This window comes from Onychostoma macrolepis, chromosome 04 (assembly GCF_012432095.1).
Source record: "Onychostoma macrolepis isolate SWU-2019 chromosome 04, ASM1243209v1, whole genome shotgun sequence".
Lineage (NCBI taxonomy): Eukaryota > Metazoa > Chordata > Actinopteri > Cypriniformes > Cyprinidae > Onychostoma > Onychostoma macrolepis.
Genome location: NC_081158.1, coordinates 21,365,891 through 21,382,735, shown reverse-complemented (window position 1 = coordinate 21,382,735; position 16,845 = coordinate 21,365,891). Strand labels below are relative to the sequence as shown.

At 37.4% G+C, this 16,845-nt stretch overlaps 1 protein-coding gene across 12 annotated transcripts in view; it reads left to right on the top strand.

Annotated features, from left to right (window-relative positions):
- Nucleotides 1-16,845, top strand: part of nav3 (neuron navigator 3) — a 322,550-nt gene that overhangs the window by 227,829 nt on the left and 77,876 nt on the right. For 11 of the 12 annotated variants that reach the window (XM_058772574.1, XM_058772573.1, XM_058772569.1 and 8 more), the window contains 3 exons: nucleotides 3,307-3,379; nucleotides 8,648-8,831; nucleotides 16,016-16,084. In XM_058772574.1, the coding sequence (XP_058628557.1) occupies nucleotides 3,307-3,379; nucleotides 8,648-8,831; nucleotides 16,016-16,084 (326 nt within the window). The remainder of the gene's footprint in view (nucleotides 1-3,306; nucleotides 3,380-8,647; nucleotides 8,832-16,015; nucleotides 16,085-16,845) is intronic. The other variant, XM_058772572.1, reaches the window with a different exon arrangement.

The window sequence follows — 16,845 nt, the reverse complement described above, 5'->3', positions numbered from 1 at the left end:
GAAGCCATATAATTGAGGCTTGAGACCATTTGTATTTCATGGTAGTGTTGGAGCAGCAACACTTTCCAAAGCCAGAGCTCACCCTACGGTTATCCGATATGCTTGGAGGCCGTCCCTGCACAACTAGCTGGGCCCCTCAGCATCTGGATCCGCACAGCCGGACCCGAGTACAAACATTTACTCTGCATTAAAGCCTTGCTCTGATAAGTGTGTTGTATAGATTAAACACGATCAGATTTATGATGTTTGCCGCTCGCAGCGACAGTAAATTAAACGGCTCGTCATTGTCATTTCAAATAAGGGATGTAAGCCAACTCATAGTAATTTTCCATCCTTTCTGCATCCATGTCAGCTCTGAAAACTGCTCGCTTATAAATTTCTCAATATTATTTTGTGAAAATATACCTCATCAAAACATTCTCCTCCCTAATTTCGTTTAATGACATATCTGGTGCTGGAAAATGTCAGTTTATGTCGGAAAAACAGATGATCTGACTTTCCCGGAGAGTTGTTAAAATCCCACATGGTTTGAAAAACTGCTCGGCAAGCGTCAGTTCGGCATCTAAAGCTGGCGAGAGCTCTGCTCGCCATTAGCGTATAGAATCACGGTTTATGTTTGTGTACATCGCTGTAGGCCGAGAGACAGACTAAAAATAAACAGAACGATGGGCTGATGCGACCGCTATTAAAACGTGGATGGAATTTCCATCCTTACTTAGGGGATTATATCCGTAACAGACACCAAACTTGATGATCTCCTCGCTTTTAGAACATAAACCCCATTCGTACGTCTGTTCGCACACGTCTGTCAATCAAGAATGTTCGCTCGCACTTTTAGTGTGGCAACAAATGTTCAATCCGTTGCTGAGACATTACCAGATATCATATATCGTAAACACTCCAGAAAAGCGTTAAATGATGCGGTTGAAATGCGAGGCCAGCGTTTAGCGTTCGACCGCATTAGTACGTTTGATTTTCGTTGAGAATGTCTGAATCAGTTTTTGGTCGGGACATGCTGTCGGGTGCCCATGTGCGGCGGGTGCCGTCGTCTTAATGAGACTGCAATGAAAAACAGCCCATCTCTGGTGCACCACACATGTTCTGCACCATGTTGCCATTAAAATAGGTTTATGAGAGAAGATAATCAAACGTTTAAAGTGCATTAGGCTCTTTGCGTGTGCGGCTGTGTGTGGGATGTGTGTCATATGAAAAACAGCTACTTGCCGTTGGGACAGATGTAAGAAGAAACAAGATGCTGTCGATACGGATCACATTAACAATTGCTCATTCATTCGGCGTCCTGTGTGTTTGCGAGCGTGTGTGGGAGTTAATACTGTATGTGATCTGTGTGGATCTTTCTGGCTCAATGCTGGACGCTGTGAGGCACTGAGGTCAGAGGATACTGGATGGATGGAGTTGTGTGGAAGACTGTAAATCGCTGCTGCACTAGGACAGCTGTGAGAATGACCTTAAATTGAGTCCAGTCATCCCTCACAGCAGCACTGCAGCATTTTTTTTTTTTTTTTTTGTAAATAATGGTAGTTAGTGGTGCCTGTACGAACTGTGAATATACACTCCATTATTTGAGTCCTCATAGAAACATTTGCTTTGTTAAAAAAAATAAAAATAAAAATCTAAAGGGCATGTTTTGGTATATTTACCAGCTGATAAAATTAAATAAAATAAATATAATAATTATTAAATAAATTCTTGTGTCAGAAGAAAGACTGTGTAGTGATATGGGTTACAAACCTACACAGGCAATTAGGTGACTGAGACAATCAGTTATACAGCTTAGCAGTCTTTAACCATAAACAGCTGCTGTGGCTGACCAATAAGAATCAAGTATTCCGGTCACCTTCAAGTACTTTTATTTCTCTAACGCATTATACAGTACACAGCCATGTAATAATATCAGTTATTTTGAATGAATGCACTGTATGAATACGTTTTTTCAGTTTCTGTTTTCTCTGCATGCTGCAATGTAATATGAATATGCTTAATGAAACGCACATTTGGAGTCAACAAGTTAGCATTAATTTTACAGCGTGACAAGAGTCATGAATTAATGTTAATGGCCAGAAAAAAAAAAAAAACACTTATGGTAATCTAATAATATTACAGTAAACAAAATCCAATATTATTACACTGTGTCTGTGTATATATTAGATATGAAAATTGCTAACACTTTATTTTAAGGACAGATTCTTTCTTGCTTATCACCATGCATATTACTAGCATATTGGCTGTTTATAAAGCACATATTAATTCATTATTATAACCATAACCATATTTTAGATTCTTTAATCCTACCCTATACCTGAACTTAACTACCTTACTATTTTTAAGCAGCAAATTAGGAGTTTATTGAGGCAAAAGTCATAGTTAATTGGTCCCCAAACTAAAGTGTGACCTGAATATTATCTATCAATATTTCACAGTCATCTAAAAGGGTAGCTGGGGCTTTACAACGCTCTTTGAAACAGTATTAAAACAGTGGAAATTGTTGCTAGAGTGACATTTTCCTTGTGAGACTGTGTATTATGGACAGTATTAATAACTGTGCACAGTAGCAATCCTTCAGGGTCTCATACTGTATGAGCTGAGTCAACTGTCTTCAGTTCTATCACACAGCACAATGCATTCCACATAGTACTGCATTTGTCGCATAATAATATAGTGCGGTCTGGCCCATTGACCAGCCCTGACCTTACTGTACGACTTCTCCAGCGTTCTGCCCTACACTAATGCAAAAAATGTGAGCCATGCGTTTCATACGGCCAAAGTCCTTTTGTGTGCCCATGAGTGTAGGCGCCAGGATATTACCACACTTTCAGTCAAGTGCTGTATTATTACAGCCCTCGATTGGGGCACAACGTCATGCCTGGTCTGTCTGTTAGCGTGTGTGTAGGTGTGACACACTGCCGTCTCAGTGTCACACTCCGGGTCCGACCCACAAAGGTTAGCCAGGGGTCATGACACTGTCTGACGCCCGACAATAGAGCCTTTGTGGGCATAAGGCCGTGGACGTGTCCTTGCACAACGTCGACATGCACGCGTCAGCCACCAGTTGAGCTGTCAACATGCTGAAATGCGCTATTACTGAAGGCGACCTTCTGAAGAAACCATTGCAGTCTGCATCAAAGTCTTTGTTGAACTCTGAATGCTAACAGGAATGTGTGTGAGGTTCAATAGCCACTTCTCTGACATCACTGCCCGCTCACACTCACCGTCCACATCCTCACTGCCAAAACCATGCACTGCTAAGTTTGCTGTATGGCTGATCTCTTTGTTTTTGTCTTTCAGATTGAGAATGTGGAGACTTGTCTGAATTTCTTAGGGGCCAGAGGAGTCAGTGTTCAAGGGCTCTCTGCTGAAGGTAAGACCCTTCTGTCTGTTAAAACTTCAACAACTGCTTAATGCCTTCATGTACACAAATAGGCTTGCTATTCTTATCATTAGCGCTGTTTACATCAGTATTTTTACTGTTTATAATTAAAATTAATGGCCTTTGAACAGTTTTTGAAGACTTGAAGGATTAGGAACATTAATGGTACATCGAATTGTGTGGTTAGTTTACATTTTTAATCAATTATATGAACGGAATTATGAAATGGGTAAAACTCCCATATATTTGCTTAGAAGGAGGGACTTAAGACATATCTAGGGACCAGAATATTATAGAAAAAAATGATAGAAACCATGGGGCCACAGGATGCTTTAAAACGATTTAAACTATAAAAATAATACGTAACACTTTAGTTTTGGGACCAATTCTCACTATTAACTAGTTGCTTATTAGCATGAATATTACTACCATATTGGCTTATAAAGCACATATTCTGCATGACCATATTTTAGATCCTTAAACTTAATAACTACCTTACTAACTATTAATAAGCAGCAAGTTAGGAGTTTATTGAGGCAAAAGTCGTAGTAGTTAGTTAATCATGAGAATTGGTCCCCAAACTAAAGTATAAATAATAATAATAATAATAATAATAGAATTAGAAAAATATACCATGAAATACATTTTGAAAATTTCCCTCCTAAATAACTGTTACTTTACTGTAAAACTTTACAAAAGGTAAATTTGTTAACATTGTCTACTGTACATTAGTTAACATTAACTAAAAATGAAAAATACTTTTATAAAGCTTATATAGCTTATTTAATGTTTATTTCAACATTTACTAATGCATTGTTAAAATCTGTCAAAAGTTGTATCTGTTAATATTATCTAATGGACTTGAGCTAACATTATCAATGAACAGTTGTATTTTTATTATTAACAAAGATTAATGCTGTAACAAATGTATTGCTCGCTATTAATTAAAGTTATTTAATGCAGTAACTACAGTAAACTACTAGTGGGACCTTATTGTGAAGTGTTGCCATTATTTTTACATGCAGAATCAAAATCTAAAAATGTTATAGAAGCATGTTTTGAATATATTTAATGTATTAACACTTTCAGTTTCTGTTAATAAAAAGTTTTTAAAAAACAAGCAGCATTGTCATAATTATAGCAGAAATACCTGAGGAAATCTCAGAACAAGGTGCACTGTAAAAAGAGATAAGTTGACTTAACTTTAAAAAATTGAGGAAACCCGTTGCCTTAAAATTTTAAAGTAAATAATAAAAAAAAAAAGTTAAGTGAACTTGACAATTCCCTTAACTTATTTTTTTTAATTATCATTTACTTAAAAGTTTTAAGGCAACGGGTTTCCTCAATTTTTTTTAAGTTAAGTCAACTTATCACTTTTTACAGTGTGGAATGATCATTATTTTATCATTCCATTTATGTACCGTTAAGTATCACATAATTATAGCTGCATGAGTGGCGTGTGTTTGAGTCTGTAGAGACCTGTTGATATTTGAATCTGATCATTTTTGGAACGTTTTAGGTTTCTTAGAACTGCTGCATCGACAAACCGCAAAGATCCTTGATTTTCTTTTTTGGCATAAGTAGGAGCTTAAGTGTACTAAATGCAGTTTGGAATGATATCATTAACCTAAAGCAGCTTGGATACTGTATTCACTGTCCCGCTAAATTCAGCACCATGAGTGCACAGGGTCCATAAATATACAGTGTATTGGGTTTCTCAAGGCTTTTATAACACACACTTTCCCTTCCACAGGGCTGTGTTTGTGTGTTTGTTGAGCATCTTTCCTAAAGCTGTGAGTAGCTATCTTAATTAAATTAGCTGAGGTTTCAGAGTTAGGGTTTTGAAGGCTTGCATACGCTTGTGTTTAGTTTTTTATGAGGCATGCCGACTCGAGACCTTTATAAAAGAAGTTGGTTTTTGCGTTTGATGTGCCTGAGTGTGTAGGAGTTTTCCAAGGAAAATAAAAGTAATAATGTCTAAACCACAGACAGTATGTCACATATATAGAATTTTCTCTTTACTCTTGAATTTATTTATGAACTGATTAAATTTAGAACAGATTAAACTTCACTCCTCCTGAAGTTTCCTTAATTTATTGAACAAAATATGCTGTAATTGAATAACTGTCTAAGAAAAGATTTGTTTTGCAAGCTTAAATATATAAATTACTAATAAAAACTTGAAAAATAAAAAGTCAGATAATATTTATTATTATTATTATTATTAAGGAATATTTTTGTCACTGTAATCTGAATTCAGTCACTTTCAGATATTTTATTAGCACTTAATGCCATTCTTTGTCTGATAGAATGTTTAATGTATTTTAATACAAATCACATTTCCAAATTGCATTGGTTTCATAGAATGGCACTGTATATTTACAGTTGGTTGTTTGTTTCTATTTCTATTTCTACAAGGAATTTTTTAAGAAACACCTGAGACAAAGTTGATACTTAAAGAAAAGTACCTTGTGCGCTATGAAAGCATATCATCTGTGCAATAAATTTGACCTCTGGGAAAGTTTGCTCTTGAACCCTGCTGAGTGTTATCCTAGCCTTCTTTCCTCAATAATGATAGGTGCAAACTCTCAATATCCCTTTTCCTGCTGCAGTGGCCATGACTCCCTGTTCACAGTGTGTAGGGTATCAGAACGCACAGCGGGACTCTGGCTTTAAGTGCTTTTAAGTGCAGGGCACACCGTGACCTCTGCACAGAGTGAGCTTTGATCTCATTGGCTGTGAGGATCCGGTGAAAAGGTGCCATTTGTTATAGAGCAGGTCAGTCTTAAAGAAAGACTTCTCCCAGGGTCAGAGGGGGCACTTTCACTAGTGACCTGACTGTGAAACCCATCTTGACAAGAAACACACACGTGTATGAAGACACTCAGTGCTAACTCAGCGTAACTGAAGAGGCACTTCCGCTGAGCTGTTTAATCCTTTCGCTCCAAAAAAATAAAAAAGAATCCTCACAAGTCAAAGGAGATCAAGCATGTCCTTCTGAGGTATTCAAATTGAAAGACATTCATTAATATGTAAAATACAGGAAGCCTGTTTTCATAGAAATCACTTTTCCAAATCTTTGCTGTGTTAAAGGGATAGTTCACTCAAAAAAGGAAATTCTGTCATCAATTACTCACCCTCATTGCAAATCTGTGTGACTTGCTAAAATCACGGGAATAAATTACAAGTTAAAATATATTAAACAGTTATTTTAAGTTGTAGTTATATTTCATAATATTGTTGATTTTACTTTTGATAAAATAAACCCTTGGTGAGCATAAGTGACTTTCAAAAACATTTAAAAAAGTCTTACTGACCCCAAACTTTTGAATGATGTTGTATACACATCCAGTCCACTTCTGTAAATCCAAACAAAGTCTTAAGTGTTTACTGACTATTTTGGCCAGAGAATGCTTGAACACAACTGTATATGGAGGAAGTGGTCAAGGGCACATCACCGTAAATAGATAATGTATTCACACTTCTCTATCCTCACTTCCCTTAATGAGCCTTTGACCTTGTGCAGCTAGTGACAGCAAGACCTAATGACTCCACATTTAAACTTCTGTTAAAAGTGTGTTCATTTGCTGACAGCTTTTACTTCAAGTTTCCAATTTAAGTCCTAGCTCACCGGTGTTAGTTTGCAAAACATGTGGCATGATGATCTATTAGCTAGAGTATTTACATGTTTATGCAAATGCAATAATTTCACTTACTAGAAGAGGATTTCGTAAGAAAAATATTCACTACTGTTTCTGGTTGTGACTGGTTATCTATCTATTGATAGAACGGCAAAACAATCATCATTCTTTATTATTATTTCCAGTTTCTTATTATAATCAATGTTGAAAACTTAATATTTTTGGGGAAATCATGAATTGAATTGTAACTAAACTGTAATTAAACTGTGACTAAACTAAACTGTAATTGCACTTTCATTTAAAAAAAAAATACAAAGATTCTGAACAGATTCCTTCATTGATGTAGATGCCATAATCATTTATTATGATTTTACAGTAGTTATTATGATTTTACGGTAGTGCTACTACTAGTAACTATTATTTTCTATAATGGTATGCAGTGGTGTTTGTGGAAATCATACAGTTGTAATAGCTTAATGTGAATCAACATAGCCTTTGCCAAAATCCAAATGCACTCCATATGCTGTTGCACAGAGCAGTTGTGAAGAAAAAGACTAATTCCCTCCATTAATGCAAACATACAAAATGTATTTACAAATTAGCCTGCCAGAATAAACAGTTTAACACATTATTGCGCCTTGTATTTTCCATATTGATCTGTAGTGCAATGACACCAAATAGTGCCAAATTTCTGTTGCCTGACCCAGAAAATATGTTCAACTGAAACATACCATCTGAATGCTTTATTATGTAGAATACAAATTACAGCTCTGCACGATCCCAAATTGAACCGGGGGGGGATTAATAACCCCAAACATTGCTGACGGGCAGAACAAACAGGCGGGCTGTCAGAACGAAGCCGGATTCTTCTCTTTAGCGCTGCCTCAGCACCACCATCCTTCAGTCGCTTTCAGCGCCAGCCATTAGCAGTGTGTGAGTATGAATGAAGGCCATTTCATAAACGGGCACGAGAGAGTAAAGCGTCGCTGGCAGGCGGAGCACAGACAATCGATGCCTTTGCCTTCATCTTCAATCCTTTATCTCTGTGATCAGAGCAACGCCGTGCTGGCACTTATTCAAACTCACAACTTCAATTTTGGAAGGAAGTTTGAAAAGCATTCCTCATAGGACACCTCACAGCGCTCATTTGCAACGGCTCTGAATCAGGATAATAGCATTTGGGCTTCTAAACTCCATCCGCCACTTCAAAGCTTTGCTTATTGAATCAGCGTCTCCTCGTAAAAGGTCTCAATTAGAAGTCAATCGTTTCAGTGACTGTTTATAAATGTTAACGTCTAATTTATGACGCACAAGATTCTAGACAGTCAAATGACCATGCTAAACTTGGATTCTCCAGACAGTTGCATATTGTCATACTGTATATCAGTTCCTCATTCAGAGCAGAACTCATCTGCCCCACATTTTCAGCTTATTGTAAACAAAACTTCAACTTCCCTATGACGAAGTTGTGTGAGTATCATGTGACACAACGAAGGTTTCTTCTGACTTGATTCTGTACTAAGAACATGCTGTATTCAAGGTTTAGCGCATCAGAGTAATGCAGGATTAAAGAGCTCTTCCTGTGGTACTTTCTAAATCTGGTGTGTTTGATCTTCAGAGGTGTGTAATGGGAATCTGAAGAGCATCCTGGGTCTGTTCTTCATCCTGTCCCGCTACAAGCAGCAACAGCAGCACCAGCAGCAGTACCTGCAGTCGTTAGTGGAGCTTCAGCAACACGTCACACATCAGACCACAGGGGCGGCGCCAGCGAGCCAACACAAAACACAAGACATGCAGTCCAGGTAGGACACGTCTTATGATATCTATTGCTGTTGCTCCTCCATTTGACTCCTGCATCTTTAATCATGAAATAAATGTCTACAGACAGACAGACAAACAGACAGACAAATAGACAGACAGACAGACAGACAGACAGACAGACAGACAGACAGACAGACAGATAGATAGATAGATAGATAGATAGATAGATAGATAGATAGATAGATAGATAGATAGATAGATAGATAGATCTATAATATAGACAGCTAAATTTTGTTCACATTTTTATTATTTATTTACTTTTTTGTTCACATTATTATTATTGATCTAATAGTAAATGAATAATATATAATATAATATATAATAATTATCTAAAGGCAGCTGATCTAAATCTTTTTAGTAAACATAAATAGGTTAAGTATGTTTATGGTGGATTTATATATTTTACTTATGCTATTGTATTTTCCAAGTGTTTATTGACATGAACAACATATTTTTCATTACATGTCATATACATATATATATATATATATATATATATATATATATATATATATATATATATATATACATATTAGGGCTGGCAAATCGATTAATCATGATTATTCACATCCAAAATAAAGGTTTGTGTACTTACATAATATATGTGGGTGTACTGTGTATACTTACATGTTTGTATAAATATACACACATATATGTATATATTTAAGAATATTTACGCACACACACACACATATATATACATACATATGGTTTATATTGTATATAAATATGTATATACCTACCATATTTTAGGGACACATTTGTACTTAGAAGTGAGCTAAACCTGACAAATGCCCAAAAACTCTCCTTTTGGGGACATCCCAAGTGCTTATTGTCAAGTACACAACATATCTATCATTAACATATGAGTATATTGCATATATACACATATATACATTTGAACTGTATTGTTAGTAAATATCTACAATAAGACAGAATAAGATGTATGTGTGTGTTTACGAATTTGGGACAAACTTCCTTTTGGGGATGTCTGTATGTAATAACAGTATCAAAATAAAGTATTTATTTTCATATTTTTTAAATTGTAAAAATAATACAGAAAGTTTTCTGTTAGAGTGTGGGTTAGGGTTAGTTTATAAATGTTTGTATATAAAAACAATAGATATTCTATACACAGTGTGTGTGAGTGCGTGTGTGTGTGTGTGTGTGTGTGTGTGTGTGCGTGTGTGTGTGTGTGTGGGCGTGTGTTGGTAAAAAAGGAAGGCCATGACTGTGATGTAAATAGATGAGTAATCTTAGCAGCAACTATGAAGAGGAGATGCCACACATGAGTGGCGTTACCCAGCCTGGCTCACGTTACCTGACCCAGAATGCATTTGTGTGTGTGGGACAGGCAGAAAAACACGAGTGTGCATTTTGTAGTGCTGAGTTCTCTATCCTGTCAGCATTCACAAGTGCAAAGAGAAGAGAAAGAGGAAGACAGTGAGAGAAAGACAACAGCTGCCCCTCATACTTGTCCAGGGCCCATGGGAGCTCGCTCAAGTTGTGTCCAGCAGTGACAGGTGTTCAGAGGGCCTTGGACTGCCAGCCTGAAACACACACACACACACACACACACCCGCACACAACTTAAGCATTCCACACACACCAAATGACATCAGCGAGCAGAACTGGGCCAGGAGGGCTGTAGATTGGCCGCACTCCTGGAGGATGTTGTAAACGCAGTCTCCTCAGATAACTATCTCAGTTCTCTGTCCAGCTCCAGACAGTCGGGTAAAAAGGAAGCTATTGTATGGCATTTAGGAAGTGTTTCTTCAAAAGTTTACTGGCTTGGGGTTACAGGTGTTAAAATGGGTGGCTGTCTGATTATCTTTGTGTGAGTGTGTGTGTTGTACATTTACAAGGGTCTGGGAGATTCATCAACTCTGGTCTTTGGCCAACAGCACAGAAACAGACTCTTGGGGTTTCTTAAAGCATTTTAGCCTACTGGCAAAAGTGTACTGCCTACTCAGTGAATAAACTCATTATGTTTAATGCCCTTGTGATGCTTTTTTTTTCCACCAAAAATAATTAATAATTAAAACGGTCTTCCTTATGCTGTCCTGAGTAAGCAGCATACGTCATATTGCTGGTGCTAAATCATTTGACTGTACTGAAATTTAATTCAAAAGCCAGTGAGTGTATATATTTCATGTTTAAATATAGTACATAAGGATTTTGGACCAATTAAATTTCACTGTGGACAGAGCTATTCAGGACTGTCTTTGCACCCATTGCTTCTCCTCTGAGGGGAAGCTTTTTAATTTAATTTAATATAATGTACTCCATTGTTCAAAGGCTTGGGGTCTGTAAGAAATTTTAATGTTTTTGAATTAATTCTCATTCTTACAAGGCATTTATTTGATGAAAAATACAGTAAAAACAGCAATATTGTGAAATATTATTAGAGTTTAAAATTACTATTTTCTGTTTTAATTTACAATTTTCAGCAGCCATGCTGAAAATTATCCTTCAGAAATCATTCTAATATGCTGATGGTGTAAACTTTTGCAACAATGTGAATGTCTTCAAGAGCAAAGAGCAAATCAGCTTCTAGCTGTGACATAAAATAAAGGCTATTGGCTACCTACCAAAAAAAGACAAGCCCTACAATATGCCCCACACCAATTTTTATAAGAAATACATTGGCACAGGAAGAAAAAATGCACCCAGACTGCTGCGTTAGTGAAAAAAAAAAGATTAAATAACTTTTAGCACTTTTTGCTAGTTGGTAAAAGAAGCTGTTGCTTTTGCTTTAAAAAGAAAAAAGAAAAAAAAGGGAAATTCTCTTACACCCAGTCAGCTGGATATCTGTTTTGTTTTAAAGATCTAAATACCATAATACAGCACTGTCTGAGATCCCTGGGAATGAGGGGTGAGCTTTTTATAACACACACTGGCTGGTTTTACCCATAGGCACTGCTCCCATTTACAGTTTTAGAGATCCAGGCTTTCTATAGCCAACACCTGCTGGAGTGACGGTCAGAGAGAGAGAGAGAGAGAGACGGATAGCTGGACACTGCGGTGCCTTTAGGTCTGGGGAAGATATGGGGGGTGAAGTGTCATCCCTCCCTCTCAGCGCACCATGTCCCGAGGTGAACAGCTCGACTCGGTGGTCTCATGCTCACGATTGCCTGCCCCCAGCTCACGGGACAGGAAGAGCCGACTGTCCTATGGGAGAAAGTCTGGCGAGAATAGGTACTGTAGTACTGACCATGTTACACATCAGGAACTTTGACGAGAAGCCATATGGTTGTTGCTCGTTTTTTGGTAGCTTTTAATCATTTATGGCACAAGTTTTTGGTCTGTGCACTGCGGTGTATTGAGGCTATTGTGTCCCACCAGATTTGATCACTATTCTGGGTCCACAGTGTGACATTTTATATTTAGGTGTTTAGTTCCTTTTTTTGGAAGTTATCTGTTCTGCTTTGAAAATGAGATGTTTCTCTCTCGGGAGGTAAGTTTAAACTCATTTTATGGGTTGTTGAGCTTCTCTCAGTTTTAAAACTTTTCTGGAGTGTGGTCATTCTCTTCCAACAGTCTTTTACTGTTGGAAGTCATATAGTATTATTGCATTAGAACTTCTGAAGTATTGCTAAAGAGATTTTTATTTTAAAGGTAAGATTGTCATATATATATATATATATATATATATATATATGGTATTTTTCACATTAGACACTGAGTAGTTTGTTAAATGTTACGAATGCAGTACTTGTTGTGTTATGTGATACATTTTTACATTTATACTTTTGTAATGCACCTTATGTCTCTGTTTGATAGGACAGTAGTCTTGAACTCCATACTGACACCTGTTGTTGTGAATGTATGTAGCCACACACAAAAGTGGTCACTGTTGCTTATATGACTGGAAACTGATCCTTTTTATTTAAAAAGTACATTTCATAAGCATCCTTATAATTTTGATGTTTTTAGATTGAGCAGGTTGGCTAACCTTGAGATTTATTGTTTCCATTAGAAACTGTATTGAGTGGGTTTGCAATCCTCACTAAACCTTATTGTTTAGATTCATTTTAAAATGTTCAGAATAGTGACCTTGATAGAGTTGTTCTGCGTGTGATTTCTCACTGTAAAGTATGTCTAGATATCCCATGGCAACAAATTTATTCTTGAGATTGTTAGGCTCACCACTGTCATGCTGCTAGGCTGAACGCTTTTAGGAGTGAGGGGAGAAAAAAGTAAGTTGTAGAGGAAAGAGTTTTTTTTTTTTATCCATCCTGTCCCAGCTGAGTTCCTCTTTGAGCTGGAGGAGAAACGATGGGCCTCATTAATCATGTGGACATGATCGCATTCTCATGAGAGAGAGAGAGTGAAAGACAGTGTTAGTGTCTCACTGGAGCTGTCTTTGGTTACAATGCTTGTTAACCTGCTGTCTTACCTCCCTGTTTCACTGTCTTCCTCTCGTTCTCTCAGTCTGGTGAAGTCTTTGTTGTTCCTCAGGGTTTCACTGGATGGAGTGTGTAATTTTAAGCCAGCTCCTTGTCACGCACTCACCATAGAAACTTGTTAAAGTGAAGCGTTCATGGTGGTCATAATGATCTCCTTCTGAGGATGCACACCCGCCTTCTCACTCACTTTGGGCAACTTTTGGAAGAATCTTATTAAAATTTGAAAATTTGTCACTCTGTATAACCAACTTTTGGAATTCAGAAGGATGCCTAACTAGATGTGGAATTACACAGTCACAACCAATCAGAACATTTTTTATATTTAATAATGTGGAACAGGTTTTTGGATCAAAGAGATCACTGTGGTTGTGGTTATCTAGCATGGAACACCAAAGAAACATTAAATCAAATGACTGAACGCTTTTTGCATCATGGTTTCCAGTTGGTTTATGATCTTTAGCTACTTCAAGATGGTGTAGGTGGTTGATCAGCTTGATTGCCACTTGTTAGACCTGGTTTTGACCTCTCTAAACCATCTTAGTCAAGCTGATTGGAAGTGGTAGACCACTTTGGACTAGCATCAAATCATTCTGCTGAAATGAGCTGTTGTTTTCCAACATGGCAGATGAGAATACCACCTAGATTTTTCCACTGTAACTGTTGATCATTTGCGAACTGGACATCCCCTCTTTCTCATTCTCTCTCATCCTTTGACTGTAATCAACTTCCATCCGTTCACAGACACTCTCATTCCATCACGCAGCACTCACAAATCTGCTATATGCCAAAGCTTGTCAAGGCACATTTCCTGCTTAGACACAGCATATCCACACAAGCGCACACCCAGAATGAACAAAGCCAGTGTCAATCAGCTGTCAGTGGCTGGAGAGAAAGAGATTTGAGACCTGTATAGCCAACTGTTCTGAGTTTTGTGCTTTGGCCTAGGGTGTTTGTGCTTTGTTTTATGTGTGTGTTGTAAGTACAAGTCCTACTGGCAGGGCCTCCATCCATCATATATTCGATCTGACAAAATGCACTCATTCATCCCAGCCTCAGGCAGAGGGTCTTCTCTGTCCTTACAGAGATCAGCTCAGAAACCTCTAGTACTTTCACCTAAACAGCCATAAAACATGTTTGCATGAAGTTTATTACAGTAATGCGTCAATTCTTACAGGAAAGCAAATCCAGCCTCTGGCTTTACATGAACTCAGTTGCATCTATGGTACTAATGACCAAACATCTTCCCAAAACACATACAATATACTGTATTTACTTTTCATTCGCTCTGAATTCAAGGAAAATGGATAAGACTTATTTTGATGTCAGCAAATCTAATGCCTTATACATTAAAGTATGTATTTTCTCAGTAATTGTATACTACATTGTGTTACTTATATCTTCATGGTTACACCTTTAAACCACACAGTGCATGTACTTCATAATATAAGCTATGTAAGTTATTATATATTTTTCCGGTTGCACTTTATTTTACAGTAAATGTACTTACAGTGTACCTACCTTCTGGTAATATAAGTTAACTATATGGGGTAGGTTCAGGATTAGTACCTAGTTATTACTAATTGTAATAACTATGATAAGTACATGACAAACAGGACAGTAAAATTAAGTTATACCATTTTTTAGTTCTAATATCTCATTGGATGAACCACTTTTGAAGCCATTAAAGCTGATATACTGTACTCTGGCCTATAACCAAACTTAATTTTATATTGAAATCTATATTAATGCACTAGCAATTTTATATATACACTACAATTCAGGATTTTGTTTGCACAACCATACCAAAGATTGATTGATTGATTGATTGATTGATTGAAAGAAGTCTCTTATGCTCACAGAGGATGCAATTATTTGACAAAATACAGTAAATGCATGAATGTTACAAGTTAAAATTATATTTATAGTATATTATAATTTTATATTAAAGTATATTTATATTTTAATATATCGTAAAATATGATTTATTACTATTATGGCAAATCTGATTTTTCAGTAAATAAAGAAAAAAGGAATGAAAATTCTTATTAACAGTTGTGCTGCTTAATGTTTTGTGAAACGCATGATATTTTTTTTCAGGATTCTTTGATGAATAGAAGGTTTTGAACAGTGTATAATTATGTACTTTTTTACACAAACGATAAAGTGTATAAACAGTGGCCACAGTATATATAAGTTTCAAGTTAAATATTTCTGGAAGAGGTGTGTTTGTGTATCGGTGAGAGAGAGTGTGTGTGAATATGTCAGTTTTTTATATTGTGACTGGAGCTACAGGAATGTCTTCTCTGTCGTGTGGGATTTCTTTCTTTGAGTGATATGTTGTTCTGGAGGTCAATCTAAACCGATCAGTGATTCACCACTATTGAGAATAAAGCCCTCACTGCATTCACACACACATACTCAAAGATACAGGTGTATGAAGATTGTGAATTGGCTTTGAACTTGTTCAGATCTACAACATCGACTGAACAGTAGGACAGTTGGAGGAAATGCACATACTTGTGGTTTGAGACAAGTGACATGTCATGTGAATCTGAGTAGGCGCACACAGAGGCCATGCTGTTTGTGTTTGCACGTGTGCGCCCAGCCCTCGCTAAGTGCCGCCCTTATTGCATTAGAGAGAAAGATGCCACAGTTTGAAAAAAATTCAATCCAATCATTAACCTCATTCCTCTCTCTCTCTCCCTCCCTCTTTTTCTCTCCCGTTTCTCTCGTTCTCTCCCACTACCTCTTTACAGTCTCACCGCACGATATACAAGTCCACCAGGTCACAGTGGAATAGCAGCCCCTCAGAAGAAAAACACAAGGTAGAGTCTTCAACTGTATCTGCCTGCTCTCGCTCTCGCTCTGTTCTGACACCTGAAACTCTCCTCAGACCTTCAGGCTAGAGACTGGGAAAGCCGATCTACTGATGTTCAAAGCTGTAGCAACAGATCTGGGTGATGGAAGTGGTGTATGATAGAAATGCTTGCTGATGGTGTCCGTTCTTCAACTGTAGTCTGGCTTTTTTACGCTTTTCTGAGGGTTTTGAGCTGAACTGATTTGAGATGAACGGATACAGAAAGTGTCGGATGAACCCTAGATCTTGAATGCAGTTTATTTCTGACTGGAGTATTTTGCCGCTTCAAGCTCCAGCAGCAGTTGTTTGGCCCTGAAAGCATTTGCTTCATCTCAGAGCTGGTGGGAAGCTTTGTGCTGGCGAAGCATTTCAAGCAACCCCTGGCTAAACTATGTGAGATATGTGATGGGCACTATGTGTGATATAGTGCTTACTCCACTGACAGCCTGATGGGTAGGGTTCGACTGGTGGCATTATTTGCTCAAAGACAACATGTGTCTGCAGGGAGAGGAACAGGAATGAAGACGTTGCAGTTTTAATTGAAGTATCTGGGATCTGGGGTCTTCTCTCAAAGCACTGATATACAAATGTTAGGAGTAGACACTCATTCGGTCCTGAATCAGCTTTTTCATGCTAGACTTTGGTCTCATCCTAAGTTCAAATGTGCTGTATACTTTATTATATAGAAGTTTAGATACAGCATAAGGATGCAGAGTGAGAACGCCTGGT